At 35.4% G+C, this 16,674-nt stretch overlaps 2 protein-coding genes across 5 annotated transcripts; one reads left to right on the plus strand and one right to left on the minus strand.

Annotated features, from left to right (window-relative positions):
• The first annotated feature begins 2,399 nt into the window (after nucleotides 1-2,399).
• LOC108217280 (inactive RHOMBOID-like protein 8) lies at nucleotides 2,400-6,067 on the plus strand. The gene is made up of 6 exons (XM_064092600.1): nucleotides 2,400-2,792; nucleotides 3,938-4,101; nucleotides 4,210-4,373; nucleotides 4,459-4,724; nucleotides 4,833-4,959; nucleotides 5,655-6,067. Exons 1-6 carry the CDS (start codon nucleotides 2,458-2,460, stop codon nucleotides 5,769-5,771), a joined length of 1,173 nt encoding a protein of 390 aa, XP_063948670.1. The 5' UTR covers nucleotides 2,400-2,457; the 3' UTR covers nucleotides 5,772-6,067.
• Nucleotides 6,068-6,200: 133 nt separating this feature from the next.
• LOC108216560 (putative 1-phosphatidylinositol-3-phosphate 5-kinase FAB1D) lies at nucleotides 6,201-16,232 on the minus strand. 4 transcript variants are annotated; one of them, XM_017389354.2, is made up of 14 exons: nucleotides 15,736-16,232; nucleotides 13,862-13,971; nucleotides 13,743-13,776; nucleotides 12,980-13,651; nucleotides 12,461-12,605; nucleotides 12,033-12,374; nucleotides 10,621-11,448; nucleotides 10,120-10,454; nucleotides 9,625-9,751; nucleotides 9,324-9,488; nucleotides 8,556-8,760; nucleotides 7,390-8,468; nucleotides 7,049-7,312; nucleotides 6,201-6,808 (listed from the first exon to the last, which is right to left on the minus strand). In XM_017389354.2, the coding sequence occupies exons 2-14, from the start codon at nucleotides 13,911-13,913 to the stop codon at nucleotides 6,563-6,565; spliced, it is 4,494 nt and encodes a 1,497-aa protein (XP_017244843.1). In that variant the 5' UTR covers nucleotides 13,914-13,971; nucleotides 15,736-16,232; the 3' UTR covers nucleotides 6,201-6,562. The 4 variants fall into 4 exon arrangements, with proteins under 4 accessions (XP_017244843.1, XP_063948667.1, XP_063948668.1 ...); XM_064092597.1 differs by having other exon boundaries at nucleotides 15,707-16,232; XM_064092598.1 differs by lacking the exon at nucleotides 15,736-16,232 and adding an exon at nucleotides 15,373-15,483.
• Nucleotides 16,233-16,674: the final 442 nt, after the last annotated feature.

Raw genomic sequence — 16,674 nt, forward strand, 5'->3', positions numbered from 1 at the left:
ATATAAATTGAAGAGCTGACCATTTCTCACCACACGTTATCACTTGTTAGACTATAATATGATCATGATAAAACTCCTTCTACCCTCTCAAAATTTTAGAAGAATTGATCATAACTCCAGCTTGTAAGAGACTCGATTTTGACTGCTACTCCCAATACTCTAATAATCTATTATGAATATGAAAGACGAAAATTATACCCCAAATAGAGTCAATGATCATGTTCATCCTCTTTCCATAATTGTCCACTTATCATAACTTCCTCAAAATCACACATCCTCCCACGGGATTACTCGGGTTAAAAGACATTTCTTCAATAAATAATCAAAAAATTATTGTGGACAAACTTACTTCTTTAGCTGCAGGAACTCATAGCTACAAGAGACCTACCATCCGGCGATCCTGAGATTTTTTCAAATATAATATATATATATATATAGGGATAGGATCAAATAAAAACTTTTTTAAGTTACAAACTTACAAACTTTTTTTTATTCTCCCATCGTGTTAATCCTTAGTTATATAAAGTATCTATATTGAAAATTCTTCAAAAAAAATCACAATTTTTTAAAATAACGCATAAATAAATCGCGTTTTCAACATATTTATAACTGGGGTTCAACATCGGGTGTTGAACACTAATTATCATTGTGTTGAATATATCTAAAAAGATGTTGAAACTATACCTCTGGGGTTTGGGTAGGGTCTAGAAACATAAATATTAGTTATATAACATGTTTCCCTTAGTTCTTATATTTAAAAATTGGTTTACGTACTTCTCCACCACTATTTTAATCGATGTTCAACAAAATATGTTAAAAAAATGTTGAACTCAAGTTATATATGTGTTGAACAAAAAAAGTTTGTAAGTTTGTAAGTTTGTACCAGAACCCTCCCATATATATATATATATATATATATATATATATATATATATACACACACACACACACACAATTCCTTTACCCCGTATCATCTTTCTACATGTCAAAGCACTCCTTTCAACGGAAATGCCACCAAAGCACGAAAGCCAGGATCTTTCAGAAAATGGATTTCCATTGCATAACATCCAGAATAGCCCTAAGAAGACATGATCACCAGATAGATCTTTCAAAGAACAAGGCTTTTTCGAATAAGCCAATTGATTTGGGACCCTGCACATCTCAGGATCGGGATAATTTCGGTTCAATTCAAAAAAAGCACCGATAGAACCGGAAGCGCTTCTTCTTACAACCCCTTGGGTTATCCTCCGCTAAGAAGAAGAAGTAGAAAACGGAATTAATATAGTGATAATTTGATTTTTATTATGGTCGTCCTTCATCGGTTGTCCACGGATAGTTTCTTCTCATCCAGCTCCTCGCAAATAATCAAATTTAAAGATGCTCGTGACCGGGCTTATAGGAATAATTTAGGAATACTTTTTTTATAAAAAAAAACTAGTCGGTTACTTCACCGTCGAGAACGAAAGAAGACTTCTATCTCCGAGTTTCACTCAGACGTATTCTGTCAAAGCAGAAGGGCCGTACCACAAAATGTAGCTAAAGGTATAGGTCATAATTATTACAGAGAATTTGAAAAACTTAAATGCGAGACGCTCAATTATCTAGTCTTAATCTAATGTTTTAATCGTATGATTGGGAGTTCCTTTATCAACCGACATCCACTTGGGAGATCCCCTGAAACATTTTTCAAATAATTGAATCATTTTTTCTCTTGTTTATCTTGAAATCATAATATTATAATGGTTTAATGATCTTTTAACCCTCGAGGTTTGGACAAAAGTTCTAATGCGGCCTCAATGTTTAAAGTCGTTCGATTCAACCCTTCAAGTTTTCCGAATGTACCTTTTAGCCCTTATGATGTATATCAGTATTTAACGGGGTGAACAAAGTTGACATTTCACGCGTGAGGGTTAAAAGAAGCATTAAACATTTAGGGTTAAAAGGAACATCTAATGTATTTTAATGTATTTTTTAGGAGTTAAATGGAACGAGATGTATACTTTAGGGTATATTCATTATTTTTCTATTACAAAAATATTATTAATTATTAAAAAATATTTTCTCATCCTCAAAAGCAAGGTCATTTTATTTATTAAAATCCATGACTTAAAATAAATGCCAAAATTTTCAAAAAAATCATTTTTCAATAAGACATGTTCCAAATAGAGTCATATATTTTAATATTATACTTCACAAAAATAATTCAATATTTTAATATATAAATTTATCAAAATATTTTGACATGAATGTACAATAATATATTGTTGAACAACAAAATAATAAAGTAAAAATAAACAACAAAATTATTAATTTTGTAAATCCTTTCTATCGGGTTTAAATTTGGCGGGAAAGAACCATCTGGAATAACAACTACAGTATACTCTAACAGACATTTGACACACTAATTTCTCTCTCTAAAATCCACTCTCTCTCTCTCGGGCTCCCCGTTGGAAATCGATGGCGGAGACTCCAATCGCCATCATCGATGACTCTCCGATCAAAACCAAAGTGTCGGCGCCGCCTCACCGCTCTCGAATTTCGATGGACGGCGACGATCCCTCTGTTCCGGTAGGAGCACCGAAAGTTCCTTTCTTCAGGAGTCTAAAACAGAGGAAGGAGAACGGGTGGATCATCTCTCTCTTCGTGTTTCTCCACGTAGTTGCTTTCGCTACTACGATGTTTGTCAACAATTGCTGGCGTAATTCTCACCGTCATTGCGCTCTCTCGTCCCTCGGAAGGTTCTCGTTTCAGCCTCTCGCTGAGAATCCGCTTCTCGGTCCTTCCGCTTCTACGTGAGTCACTTTCTCTCTCGAGAATTTCTCGATTTAGTTTACGAATCGTGAAATTTGTTTGAGTTCTCTATTGATGATTGTGAATGAGATCGAGTGCTCTTTGTTTATGTATTTCGTAATTGCATGTCTCTTGATTTGACTCGATTTATTCGAAGTTTTGTCTGGATTCAGTTGATAACCTGTGAATTTTGTTGCTAAGTTTTGAATTTTAGAGTAGTTGATTGTTAACTGTTGGCTTGATTGTGTTAGTCTCGCTTAGTTTCATATCTGATTCACAGTTTATGAGTCAGATGCAAATTTTGGTTGGAATGAGGCTTCAAAAATTTGAACATCTTAAAGGCGGAAAATATGATGTGAAAAGGAAGAGTAGAAAAATCTATAGAGCATGAAAATCCTATGATGAGGCTTGTAATAAAAGGAGCGCGAGGAATTAACATCTGATTCGAATTGGTATGGTCAAGCTTTAGTTTAGTTTATAATATTTGTACGACTGGAGAGGAAGAAGTGATGAAATTATAAATTTTGAACCAGATAGTGAAAGTTTCATTCCCTTCACACCTAACTGCGTTCCTTCCAACCAGAAGGAGCTTTAGGCTTTTTGATTCTGTGTGAGATACTAATGAAGCTTTGACTTGACTTGCTAAATAGGAAGATGTATTAAAATATTAGTTTGAAGTGGTCTGTGTACAAAATTTACATGAAGTTCTGGTATGATGCCTTCTATATTCATATAAATGTGTTTATTCCATAAAAGATTATGTAGAGAATGCATCTAATGTTGTATAGTTCTTTATTTTTGCATTTGCTTTTGTTGCAGTTCGTAGTGATCTCATATATATATAGAGTTTTATGCTCTTTATGTATATATGGAATTGTTTGTTCGACATTCTTTTATTCTGTTGCTTAAACTTTGATATTAAAAGCTTTCCGAGGACTTTTACTTGTTAGCTTTCAGAAGCCATTTATGTGTTAACCTTGGAAGGCTTTTACATTAGCAGTGGCCCGAGGATTTTGTTTTGTTTTGTTTTTCTCAAAGGAAGCAGATGCTTAAAATGTTAGAAACTGCTGTATCACCACCAAAGAAGATCATCAAATTTGCCTTAATGTCCGAGTGAAAACTTGTTCTAAAATAATTGCTGTTGCAGGCTGGAAGAAATGGGGGCTTTGCGAAGAACACTTTTGGTGCAGAATCATGAAAATTGGCGCCTTCTCACAGCCTCATGGTTGCATGCAGGAGTTTTTCACCTTATAATCAACATTGCCAGCATACTCCTCATTGGAATTCACTTGGAACAAGAGTTTGGACCAGGTAAAAGTTCTGAATTTTTACTTTTTTTGTCTCAAAAATCAGCATTATATACAAACTTATGAATTTTAGCATTTGTGTTTATAATGCGTACCTTCATTTTTAATTCAGTAAGGATTGGAGTTATCTACATACTCTCTGCTATTACCGGTAACATGGTGGCTGCACTATTCCTTCAAGACAGGCCAACTGTTACTTCCTCTGCAACCCTATTTGGCTTGCTTGGTACTATGCTTTCTGGTCTAATCCAAAACTGGGCAATATACTCTAGAAAGGTTCTTTGCATTTTTCCCCTTTTCCTACTCTGTCTCTTAAACTACTTAATATTGACTCTTGAATTCCTGACTAATCTTATTGCAGAATGAAGCTCTCCGAATATTTTCCCTCATCTTGGTGATAAACTTGGTCCTTGGTCTGCTACCATATGTCAACAATTTTTCGAATATTGGAGGATTCTTCTGTGGCTTTATTCTTGGCTTTGTTCTGCTATTCAAGCCTGACCTGGGAACATTGGCTCAAAGTAAAGCAGGTTTGTTCGAGTATGAAGTCAAACATTCTTTCAAACTCAAACAGAAACTGGATAGGCCTGTGCTGAGGATTGTTTTCCTTGTCCTCTTTGTTCTTCTGTAAGTTCTAGTCCCCCACCACTACCACTTCCCCCTTTTCTCCATTGTTACATCACCTATGGACTTTATCAGATTTTATCTTTACAAGTTTAGTTTTCTTATGTGCAGACTTGCTGGCCTTCTCATAGGGTATCTTCGTGGAATCAATATGAACAAGAGTTGTACATTGTGTCGGTATATGGATTGTATCCCTTCCAAATGGTGGACTTGCAGCGATAAAACAATGCACTGTGAGGTATATTAATTTTTATTAATTAACACTTGTGACACAGTTAATTTAAACACTGTAGCCTTTTGAGAGTTAAATCTGTTACTAATTTCTAATTAGTTAAAAGCTTGGGGGAGACAGATTCTTGTCATCTTTTATGAAGTTCTTAGCTTGGGTAAACACCATTACCAAATTTAAGTGAAGTGTATCTAATTTTCTGCTAGTTTCAGTTTCTTGGTTCTTGTTTAGGCAAATATTTGGCCCGTGCCTGTTGCCTACCCATTCCTTCAGTTAATCACTTCCATTCTTCCCCTCCTGAATTTGTGGACTGACTTGTTTGCTTAATAAATTCATCTGATCTAGCTAGTCATTCTCAAGACTTAAGAGACTCAGCTGAACAACTAATAGACACGTCACTGGAAGTTACATAAGCTGATCCATATGCTAGATACTATGTTGGATGATTTGATAGCATTCACAGATGATATCTTGGATAGTAATCAGTATTATTGATCATCCTCGGAATCCCTGCATCTTTTTTATGTTCCGAATAGCTGAGTTTTTGGATTGGAAATAACCTGTTTTTCTGCGTATTGAACTGACATAGTATAGAAATTAACTGCTACTACAAGGTGAACACTTTTGGGCATTTTCTGATGATGTTAATTTTTATTTGTGCTATATACTTGGAAATTGACATATTCTTCACTCTCTAAATGCAGACAATGGTAAGTGAAGGGCGGCTAACATTGACATGCGATGGTAATGACAAGTTCAAAGTTTTTCCCTACAGTCTTTCACAAGCAAGAATCAACGACATATGCAATTTAATGTGCTAAAGCATGTGTTGATTTGTGCAAGTCTCCTGGCTTGAAGAACAGATCTCCATCTTTAAGTTCATGTCCAGTATCAGAATCTTCCTACCACAGTCCTACATTTTTTTCTTGTACATAAGCATGCCATGGTTATAGATGACGAATTGTATAGCTATGCAGATCTTGCCCTTTTATGATTTCCTTCATATTTCATAGGCTCTTACTTGAATGTCTTTCTCATTTGTCCAGGTGCTTCAAATAGATCGTGATACGATAGTATTTCTGCAATGAAAGTTGTGTATAGTTCTACTAGTTACATAAATGTAATTCCAGGAAACCGCAATGTTATATTAAAAGGAGGCAACATTTTTAATGGGAAAGAAAATGGAGCAAGTTTAAAAAAAATTTGGCTCACATATATACTGAATAAAGATGTAGACAATTAATATGAGATTAAAAAGATTAAAATAAACTTGTAATTTGGGACTGGAGAATACAATTTGAAACCGAAGGAACATCTATACTGCAACTTCCCTTTCATAAACTGCAAGAAACTGTAGCATGTACGAGTTCGCAAACTATTTGATTCCTATAAATGACTTGCTGGAATTTACAAAAAAACTGCTCGCTTGCAAAAATATGCAAGCACATAGTAAAGAACTATGGACAGTAACTTCCAAAATTAACTACTTGCATATACAACAAACTCAACTGACAATACCATCCTGTTTCACCTGCTCTGGAGAGTTAGCATCAGAGTGATTCTTATCCTTCCTCCCTTAAGACTTGCTACAAAAAGATTTATACTTTTCAGGTCAGCACCAATTATCCGGAACACTCACAAAATGGGTAGAAATGAACTTCCTGAACCTCTTCTTGTATTCTTTTGGGGAGATGACCGTTGGTAACAGGTTTTTCGGGACAACGAGTGATGATTTTACCCAAGTTTCAAAATGTTTGTCCCACGTGTACTGCCTCAAATAATCGATAATGCCACAAACAAGTTCCCCTTTCTGAGAGTCCACTCCAACAAGCAAAGAATAGTCCATAACATTGATCGACTGCAAATGCCATCAAGAAAACTAGTTATTGCATAATAATGCAAACAGTATATGTTTTATCTCTCTATCAGGGTTTCATAATAACTGATTCACCACAATAATGTCTATCTATAGGATATTTATAGCAGGAATAACAGTCATATGACAGCTGTCATGTGTTTTCATAAATACCTAATTGTATAAGTACTAGAACTTTTTAGCAAAAAGAAAATCGATACAGTATATGAAGACAGTACTCACATTGAGGAATGTAGTGTCGTTCCACACAGCTCGTTGTAGATTTCTTTTTGCTTGTCTGCTAACATAGAAAGGTGACCTATTCATGTCATCGACAAAATTCTGGTCCAGAAGGACCTCTCCAGAGCCATCGGGGGCTGAATTCAATCTTGCATGTAATGCCCCTTTAAGATCGTACTGTCTGCTGATTGATCTCCCGAAGGTGAGGTTCTCCATTACCATGAGATCGTGTTTTCTCACTTTGCCACTCTTTTGCCACACAGTGACCTGCAACAAAAACTGGTAACAAGGTCCGTATAATATTTGAATTTAGAGATGAACTATCATAAGAAACAAGTTAAAACCTGATGAATCCCCAAAATCTTTGCCAGGCAAGTCTGGTTACCCTGCTCAAAGCAGTCATTCATGTACGTAAAGTACTCCTCGGCAAACTTGAGGAATGACTCATATTCTATCCTCTGGATCTCCTTGACAATAAAACGGTCATCTAAAGTTTTTGCAAAAAATGACTTACTTTTTCCACCTTTGGCATCCCAGTTTCGACAACGGCTTAAGGAGGCAATATAATCTACTTCGGATGAACAACACCGCCGACGCAGATCTCGAAATTTGCTCGCATGCAGAGATACTACAGAATATTTAACCTTCTCAGGTAACTTGCTCAATCCCATAGATACCTCCGGGTGCATATCATTAAAGTAGATCAAGGAGTCTGATAGATATAGCCCATTCAACAAGCATGAGTCATCTGAAGCACCGCCAGAGTACAGACCATCTGAACTAAGGGAACCAAAAGATGGCCAATTGATAGGAGGTACAGAAGAGGGTCGAGAAACACTACGTGATCTCTCGTATGATTTAGCATCCACTCCTCTGTCTCCGGTTAAATCATCATTAGGATCAACCAAGACAGGTGGATCCCTCAACAAGGCAAGAGCAGAAGCTACTACACTTGATAATTCATCCTCGTGATCAGAAACAATATAATTGTCAGCCCCGAGTGGAATATGAAGCCTTGAGCCTTCATCATTTATCACATCATGAATCCTTGATCCTTGGGCATAGGAATTAATAGGCTTAAAATTCAGTGAGTAACCTTTTTGGAGGTCCTTCATGTACTCATACCTAATCTCTGGTAATGGCGACCATATCCACTCACTAGATACCGTCAAAACGGTGCCCTTTCTTTGAGATAGATTTGAATCAGTAACATCCCCTATAGCATCTCTAACTGGATAGGAATCATTGGAAATATCAGAACTGGCTAAGATGTGCTTGTATAAACTATCAACGTTCTGCATCCCCGTATGAAGCTTCTGTATATCATCTTTGCTTGAAGATGCAGTCAAAAAGTTATTTTGCTCTGCAGGTCCTTGAATATCTCCTTCAATTGGTACTTCAATAGAACCATTTGCTTTGAAATCTGCACCAACATGATTATCAAAGTCAGCACCATAGTCAAAAACTTTTTCACATTTTACTGCATAATCAGGTTCTTCCCCAACTTTACCATCTTCCTCCACATTACTCTGTCCATGCCTCTGTTCGTCAGAGATCATAGCATCAGTGGTAATCTCAGATGAGCACAGTGAATGAAGACGTCGATCCCACACGCATGATGCAACCAAAATATCCCACTTTACACGGTTCAGACTGACAACTTTGTAAACTGTATCGTCCAAGTCCCAGTTCTTTATAGTACCCTCAAGGTCATCCTATTTTTGGAAGGAAAGAAAAACAGAGTAAAACAATCATGTTCTAGATTACCAAAATTTCATTGGACAAATATTGCTTAATGCAGTCTTTCAAGATGTGAAAGCATATTTAATTGCTCTTTGGCACTACATTAGGCAGAAATCTGAGCCACTGTGTAATGAACATATGCTAAACTAGTGACTTTTACTCATTTTAATTAAATTTAGCCACTAAATATCATGAAAATTTTAAGAATAAAGATTTAGAATATGGAACAAAGAAATACAACTTCAAACACGTCAAATGACTTTTTAAGTTATTTAGTCAGAACTTTATAGATCATGACATGACAAGTCATAATATTAAGTGGGACATCCTTTTGAAGTGAAGACATTATGATCGAAGCAAGTTTATAACCTACATTAACTCTCATTGTAAGAATTGCTTTTATGCTCCCCTGCCTTATTTTACAAAAACCTATATCATTTTTCGTTAAAAGCAATATATTTGCAGCAGCCATTACCAACCTGAACCTTTCTAGGTTATCTTTCATAAGAAATCAAAACAAAGTAAGGAGTATAACCTTAAATTGACATCGTTCCTGCTTCAACATCTCCGCGATATCAGAGAATTCTCTCAGTGATCCTTGAATTTTGATTTTTGATCCGTTAAAAGACATACTAATGTCCTTCAAGAGTATCTCAGCTTCAAGAAATATTTCAATTCCTTCCTTGTACAAGTTTGGTATCTATATGAAGGAAATATCACCATTAATCGAAGCAAAGATACGTGTAAAATTGATTGGAATCATCGCCTCATTGGCTGAAGAAACACTGCATAACCACTGGAAATGAAGAAATAAAGCTACTCCAAAACATACTTACACTTTCAATGTATTTTCCAAGACGCTCTCCACTTATTTGACAGGAAAAGTTTAGCTTCTCAGGAGGTAGTGATACAGAATATTTTGTAACTGGTGAATATCTGAGCATTGCAATCATGGGCCCCAATCTGCGATATGAGCAACTTCAGTAAGATATAAAAAATTAAAAAAGGTGGTATCTAAAAACACCTGAGACAGTCAAGCAAGATTGAAATGAGCATTCAGTTAACAGATAAGTGAATAAGGAAACTACATACGGACACGGTGGGGAAAGCACAAATATTATAAGAAAATTATTTGGGCCCCACAAAAGTCATGCTTCATAATTTATACAGCGAAAACAAAAAATATAAACCCCAACCTATAAAAACTCCTCTTGATAATAAGAGGTAAAGGGTTCAAGTCTTTATGAGGCATTGGTATGGAAGTATATGTATTTGTGCAATTAACTAGATAAAATACATAAACATATATATCTTTTCACAAGTTCGCATACCCAAAGAAGTAGAGGAAGTTATTATGCAACTGATGCCCACAGATGGAAAATCTGCTAGGCAACAAGTGGTTCGTTAAGCTGAGCTCCAAAAACTTTCCGAAAGACAAACCACAGGCAGCAGCTGACATTAAGACCCTTCTGGTAGATTGTGTTTTTCCAATTTGAGGCTTACAATCACCACAGCGACTCCACATCCAAATCTTCCCATCAGCTTCACCCGGAAGATGCTTTTGCATAGGAAAACGTCTAACTTGGATTGTGAGCTGCTTATTGTGATGTGCATAGTAATATATATGAGCTTCTGGCAATCCACTGCACAAGTTACATAACAGCCTCTGCAGAAAGCAGCAGATCATGAGAAAGTCATAAAAGCAATTCACGCAAATATTTAAATATAATTAAATTTAAAGATATCACAGAATAATTTATTCAATAGAAGCACATGGAGACGGATTGTATAATAATATTACGATTAACAAGCAAACATAGTTTGTACAAAACCTGATTGAGTAAATTATTCTGCAAATATATTCCAAGAGGAACATCAAAATTCCGGTAGAACTTGATATGAGAAAAGTGACTCTTCTCACAGACACTTCCGGTGGAGGAATTCCTGCGAGACATCAGTACCAAAATACTTCCAGTATTCAACACTGGGTTACTGTCATCCTTAAACTGCACTCGATCTTTATAGTCACCCCCGGTATTTTGTGTAGCCAGTTGGGCTTCTCTGTGAATTGAAGTTCCAACATTTTCAAGAGCCTTCTCTTCACAAATATTATCCTTTGTCAGGCTATCAGAATCAACATTTGCCTTTAAATTGGTCAAAATATCATTAGAAGATTGAACTTGACAGCAAGGAACCTCTTCATGGATGCCAAAATATGTCGAAATAGATTGCTGAGAAAAAGGTAATACAGAAACACTGTCACAAGAACTCTTCAGGGAGGGTGAGATAAATGAAAACCTGGAAAAAGCCAGAGGGTTATCTGGTTCATAAGGCAACAAAGTATCACTTTCTAATCCTACATTGCTCAACCCTTCTTTATGGAATCCACTAGCAATGTGAATGTCAGTTGCACCTAATAAATGACTTTCAGCACTAGTATCCTCAGACCAAGGAGCATTTGCCTCACTGGGGAAGAAACATGGTTGTACATCAGTTGATGACATGTTCACCAGTCCATTGAGACGGGGGGTAGAGAACATGGCATTTTGATCTAGAAGGAAAGCCGTCTCAAGAATTAAATGATAAGCCATAAGGACCGCATGCTGGACCACAAGTTTAATCTTCTTCAGTTTTTCGCTATTTGTTCCTTTCAATAAAATCTGAAATTTTCAAAATATTGTTACTTCTTTGAAATGTTCTACATGAGAATCTACAATGTTAATATGACAATGATGTGTGTGTGTGTGTGTGTGTGTGTACAACAGCTACATCCAGCCAGTATCATGCCAAGACAACTTAACGTATTTGCTTTTCGCTGAGGATAAGAGCTCTCATGGCAAATACTACTATGACAAAGTAAAATACCTATAAAAATGGAAACAAGTTTCTGCTCAATTGTTAGTTTGTTACAATCTTACGTTATTACTTGACCATAATTGCTAGCCTCTATCATACGACACCATATTTCACAAAAAAAATAAAATAAAATAAATTATCACAACAAAGTTTAAGAAACAATTTTTTTTATTATTATCTATAAACTTCAAAGACTCAATTTACCTCCACAAAAAGCGTAGAATTTCAGCCTACTATGACGACTATTGAATTTTGTATTTCCAATTCTTTTATTGATTAACATCAGAAAAGAAAGTTAAACAACAAGAAAAATAAGGACTACTTTTGAAAACTCAAACAAAGTATCGTTAAGATTAGATGTAAACTTTAAAGGCTGAGAGGAACTTACTGTGCAACCCCGACGTGTAGGACAACCATCAAGGAACATCAATGTTTTGCTGGGTTTTTTCCCGCTTTCACTAGAAACAGCGTGTTCCTCTACTAACTTCTCGAAATGAAAGGAATTACATTGTCTAAGCTTTTTCCCAGACAATGTATCTGATGATAAAATTAATGAACCGGTACAGCGAGCAACTCTCTGCAGGCGGTGGAGTTTCATATCAATAACTACTGTCATTCCTTTTGCAAGAATAGATTCTTGTATATCACGAGAAACTGTCTTCTCGACCAAAATCACATTTGGATTGCACTTTGCTATATCTTCAATAATGGATTTAAGAGTATCCTTCTCCTGCTCACAACGCACATTATTAACAAGAGTTGAATATTGAATAGTAAGGTACAAAATCAAAACATTCATTATTTGAATCTTGTAACCTGTTTCATTGATTCAAAGGATGACAATCCCCTCAATGAACGATCAAGAGCACCCTGGATCAACAACAGCCTAGGCTTCTTGTAATTTGTTGGCATGTGCTTGTGTGCAGCATGCTTTTTAAATACCATGCCTTTAACTAACTGACTGCACATCAAAACGAATGTAAGTTTCCAGAAATAGTGTCCTCTAGACATTGGTGACAGGCATTTAAATACAATACATTGCTGCATTAACTTGATTATCATATGGGAAAAGATGTTTGTATAGTTGTACAGTTTTTTTATCCTACAAGAAGCTAACTTGATGAGAAAAAAACTTATGAAAGAGAGAGGGGGGAGGGGGGGGATGCATTTAATAAACTACACTCTCAATAACTAACAAACAAGTGAAACAAGATAGCTGGTTGGAATCAAAAGCTAGTTATCGAGATATAATTACTAGAACTGAACAGAGAGCTTGAGGAGATTAACAACAGCAATCGGCCATTAGCAGCAACAAATACAGGTTTAAGTCATCACCTTTCGCTTCGAGAACCAGTTGCAACACATTTAACCTTGACATATCCATCAGGATCCATTGCCTTGCCCTCACCGATATCAGGCTTCACAAAGGAAGCAGCTTCCCATGATAAGGAAGTCACTATATCCGCCCAATTGTCTCCATCTTTACCCAAGCAAGCAACTCCAGCTGATGTAAGAAGACGATACACAAGGGCTTTAAACTTGCAATTTTTCACATTCTCCATTGCCTTTTGCTTCTCCTCTTCATATCTGTAGCTCCCGCAACTTTTCTCTCCAAAGCCACTTAAAGAACTAGGTCTTCCCCATTTTGTACCATCATCACCTTCGTCGTCATCATCGTCATAATTTGCTACACTACAATCCATGTCGTTTTCATGGTCTTCTGTTTCTGGCGGTAACCAAAATAGGGGATCCATTTCAATTTTATTGGAATGAGTGTTTTCTCTCTCTTTGTAACTCTCTGAGTTATTACCCTTCTGTATATATTCAGCATCATTACGAGTGCCCCCATCAATAAAACTAGTTCTTGCACCATGGCTGTTCTTCTCAGTTATATTTGACAGGAGGAGTCCATTTCCATGAGATGGTAAGCTCATGTCACGAAGACTGTCCACTGGGAAATGATTGTACTTATCTTGAACACTGGCTGAACTGCCTTCTTGAGAACCCCTGTAAACACACAAAGTATAGGATTGCTCTAATTTGTTATTTTTAACAATAAATGCTTCTCTTCTTGAAAGGATATGGGAGAGGCAGGTACCTGCTTTTTGAGTATCCATCGACTAAACAGTCACCTAAAAAATAAGAGGCCACTTATTAAAATTACAATTTTTAAGATTGTTCAGGTTATTAACTAACAGGAAGTATAAGAAACTTCACTGGATGCCAAGACATGGCTAGTCTTGCTTGTGAGTGAAGCAACCGAACTCATTTAAGACTTGTACCCGACTTCTCTAACCAGCTTAAGAAATCCAAACTCAATCAGCAACCTGTATAAGAAATATAAGCTACTTTGTTCCACCAAAAATTTGAAATAAAGAAAAAAAGAACTTTAATCACTAAAGTGAAAAAACCACTCTTGTTATCGTCACATTTTAAACACCAAAAAGACAGTAGATAAAATATAATAAAACTAATCTGATTTATTAGAAAGCTGAAAATGTAGCAGAATGCATTCAGAGCTAGTAAGAGATTAAAACATATTCTTTCCACAGGCCATGAGAAAAATAATCATTTACTTTCTACCTTCTCACGGAGAGATAGCACTAATCAAATAAAGGTATAAATCAATAAGATACACCACTTTAAGTTTCCTAAAAATTGTAGTGAAATACTATTATTGTAATTATGGGGTATAATCTAAAATGCAATCAAAGGCCAGCCTCCTATCTCGCATACTTTTGAGAGAAATTCCTCCGCAATGTTCAAAGTTAAATATAAGGAAATAAGGTCAGACAGTTACAAGGATCAATAAATGCAAATCCCTTACTAGTAGACTTTCGAAAATGAGTATAAAAAAAATGGACAAAGGCAAGAAAAATTACACTAGACTAACGAGATCTGAAAAGCCTCCGCTTAAAGCATTAACTCTTGACGACTCTAAAGAGAAACAACATATAGAAATAATTATAAAAAAAGAAATTCATAAAAGCAGGTTCTATGTCAGCAACATTATAAAAGCAGGTAGTGAGTCGGAACACGTTTCACATATGAACAGATAAGTATGCAACAAAAGAAAAGAAAGCAGAAGCCACGCAGTCATGATGATCAACCATTTCCTGAGTCACGATTTTAGACCATTCCTTGAGTCACGATGTTAAACCATTTCTTGAGTCACAATAACTAATTATTTCTCAAAGCCAAATTAAAAAAAAATTACAAATTCATAGATGCAATGATTATGATGACAATAAGCCCCTAGAAAGTAACTATTAAAACTTACAATTTAATCTGGAATCTTGTTAGTCTATTGTTGATGTTTACGCTACATTGTCTAATTTTTTTAAATACATCAAAAAGTATACATAAATATTTAACACTTATAAACCATATTTTATGTCAGCAAAATAAAAAAAAGGAGGCGCTACGTTGTCACACGTTTCTCTTCTGAACGGATAACTATGCAAAAAACAGTAGCCAGCTAGTCCAGATGATCAACCATATTCCATTCATGCTATTTAACCATTTCTTGATTCACGCTATTCACCCATGTCTTGAGAAACGATAATCTACCATCTCTTTATGCCAAATTTACACAAGGTTTATTGCTTTACAGATGCAATGGTGATCACAAGCATAAGCCCCTAGATACTAATTTATTCTAATTTTACATCTAAAGCTAATCTGAACAGAAATGCATCACAAGAAGCTTAAACTAACAATACACTTACAATCAACAATCAACCAAGAGAAGCAAAGAACAATCATAAGTATTTGCCAACACATATGAAACTCAAAACAAGCACATAGCAGCTTACTGTAGTCCTGTACTTCAAGTTCCAACTACAAAAACAAACAAGACCCTGTGAACAAAAAATCCCAATATGCTCAAACAAACACATACACAATTGAACTTGCATATTACAGTAGTTTTCTTGAATCAATACAATCAACAAAACAAACCCATATATCAAAGTTCTTCATCAAAGAAATGAACTTTTCAACTCACCAAAAATACCCAGATAGGAAAATTCAAAAAAACAAGCAAACAAATACTATACTTACAAAAAAGGGAAATTTTTGGAGAAACTTACAGTTGCAGCAAGACAGTCTCGAAGAACCAAGAACTCCAATTGCATGTATATGTTCTTTCTTATATTTTATGTATATAAAGCAAAGCAAAGAAAAGAATGTGTCTGAAAACTTGGCAATTCAAAGAACTCAAGAAGGGGAGATGAGTGAGACAGAGAGAGAAAGCAAGGAATGAAATGGGAATGAAGAGAGAAGAAACAAGTAGAAAAGCAATTTCTTGAGGTGGGTCCTGATATATTTTGGATACTGTTTAATGTTGGTACAGTGTCAACAAAAGTAAGTGTGGATTTATAGGACTGTGTTTTATGTTTTTTTCAATGAAAAGTCAAGAGATTTTTTATTTTTTTTTGACTAATATGGCTTATAGCCTTACAAAGTGAGTATCTGTTCGAAGATATTCTCGGGGTGAGCCAGAGTCGAACCCATGACCTGGGACGACAGAGGATAAACCCTTAACCACTGGGCTATCCGATCGTGCTCAAAAGTCAAGAGATTTTGTTTGGACAAATACAATGGTTAGTATAATCTGCTAGAAAATTATGTACATGCGTGTGGGTGTGTGATACATGTATGTATATTTATTATTTTGTGATTGTGATTAATTCATTGGATTTGTTTTACAAGGCTTTTGATATCTAATGTTGGAAGTATTGTTAACATTATCCCATCAAATCCTTTTACTAGTAATGACCAAATAAATGCTCCCATTGCATCAAGTCTTGAATTTCTATGATGGTTCGGTTTAGAATCTAGATTTGTGTGAAAACATTAAATATAGTTATCTATTGTTATTATTTTATAGCCGGTAGATTAAAATGGTGATCTGTATCTTTCAATTTATTAAAATTAAGAAAATATTTTTTAACAATTAATTGTCAAAATGTTTATGAATAATATATAATCATGTGTATAAAATAATAATTAAGATATTTAAAATATTT

The sequence above is a fragment of the Daucus carota genome, chromosome 4, assembly GCF_001625215.2.
Source record: "Daucus carota subsp. sativus chromosome 4, DH1 v3.0, whole genome shotgun sequence".
Taxonomy (NCBI): domain Eukaryota; kingdom Viridiplantae; phylum Streptophyta; class Magnoliopsida; order Apiales; family Apiaceae; genus Daucus; species Daucus carota.

Bases quoted from the DNA above. Each gene is read 5' to 3' on its own strand.
- LOC108217280 (XM_064092600.1), top strand. From the start codon at position 2,458: ATGGCGGAGACTCCAATCGCCATCATCGATGACTCTCCGATCAAAACC. The intron at 4,374-4,458 runs GTTCTTTGCATT...ATCTTATTGCAG, and splicing joins GGGCAATATACTCTAGAAAG to AATGAAGCTCTCCGAATATT. The intron at 4,960-5,654 runs GTATATTAATTT...CTCTAAATGCAG, and splicing joins ATAAAACAATGCACTGTGAG to ACAATGGTAAGTGAAGGGCG.
- LOC108216560 (XM_017389354.2), bottom strand. From the start codon at position 13,913: ATGAGTTCGGTTGCTTCACTCACAAGCAAGACTAGCCATGTCTTGGCA. The intron at 12,375-12,460 runs GTTACAAGATTC...CGTTGTGAGCAG, and splicing joins CCTTTGAATCAATGAAACAG to GAGAAGGATACTCTTAAATC. The intron at 8,761-9,323 runs GTTATACTCCTT...TTCCAAAAATAG, and splicing joins AGGAACGATGTCAATTTAAG to GATGACCTTGAGGGTACTAT.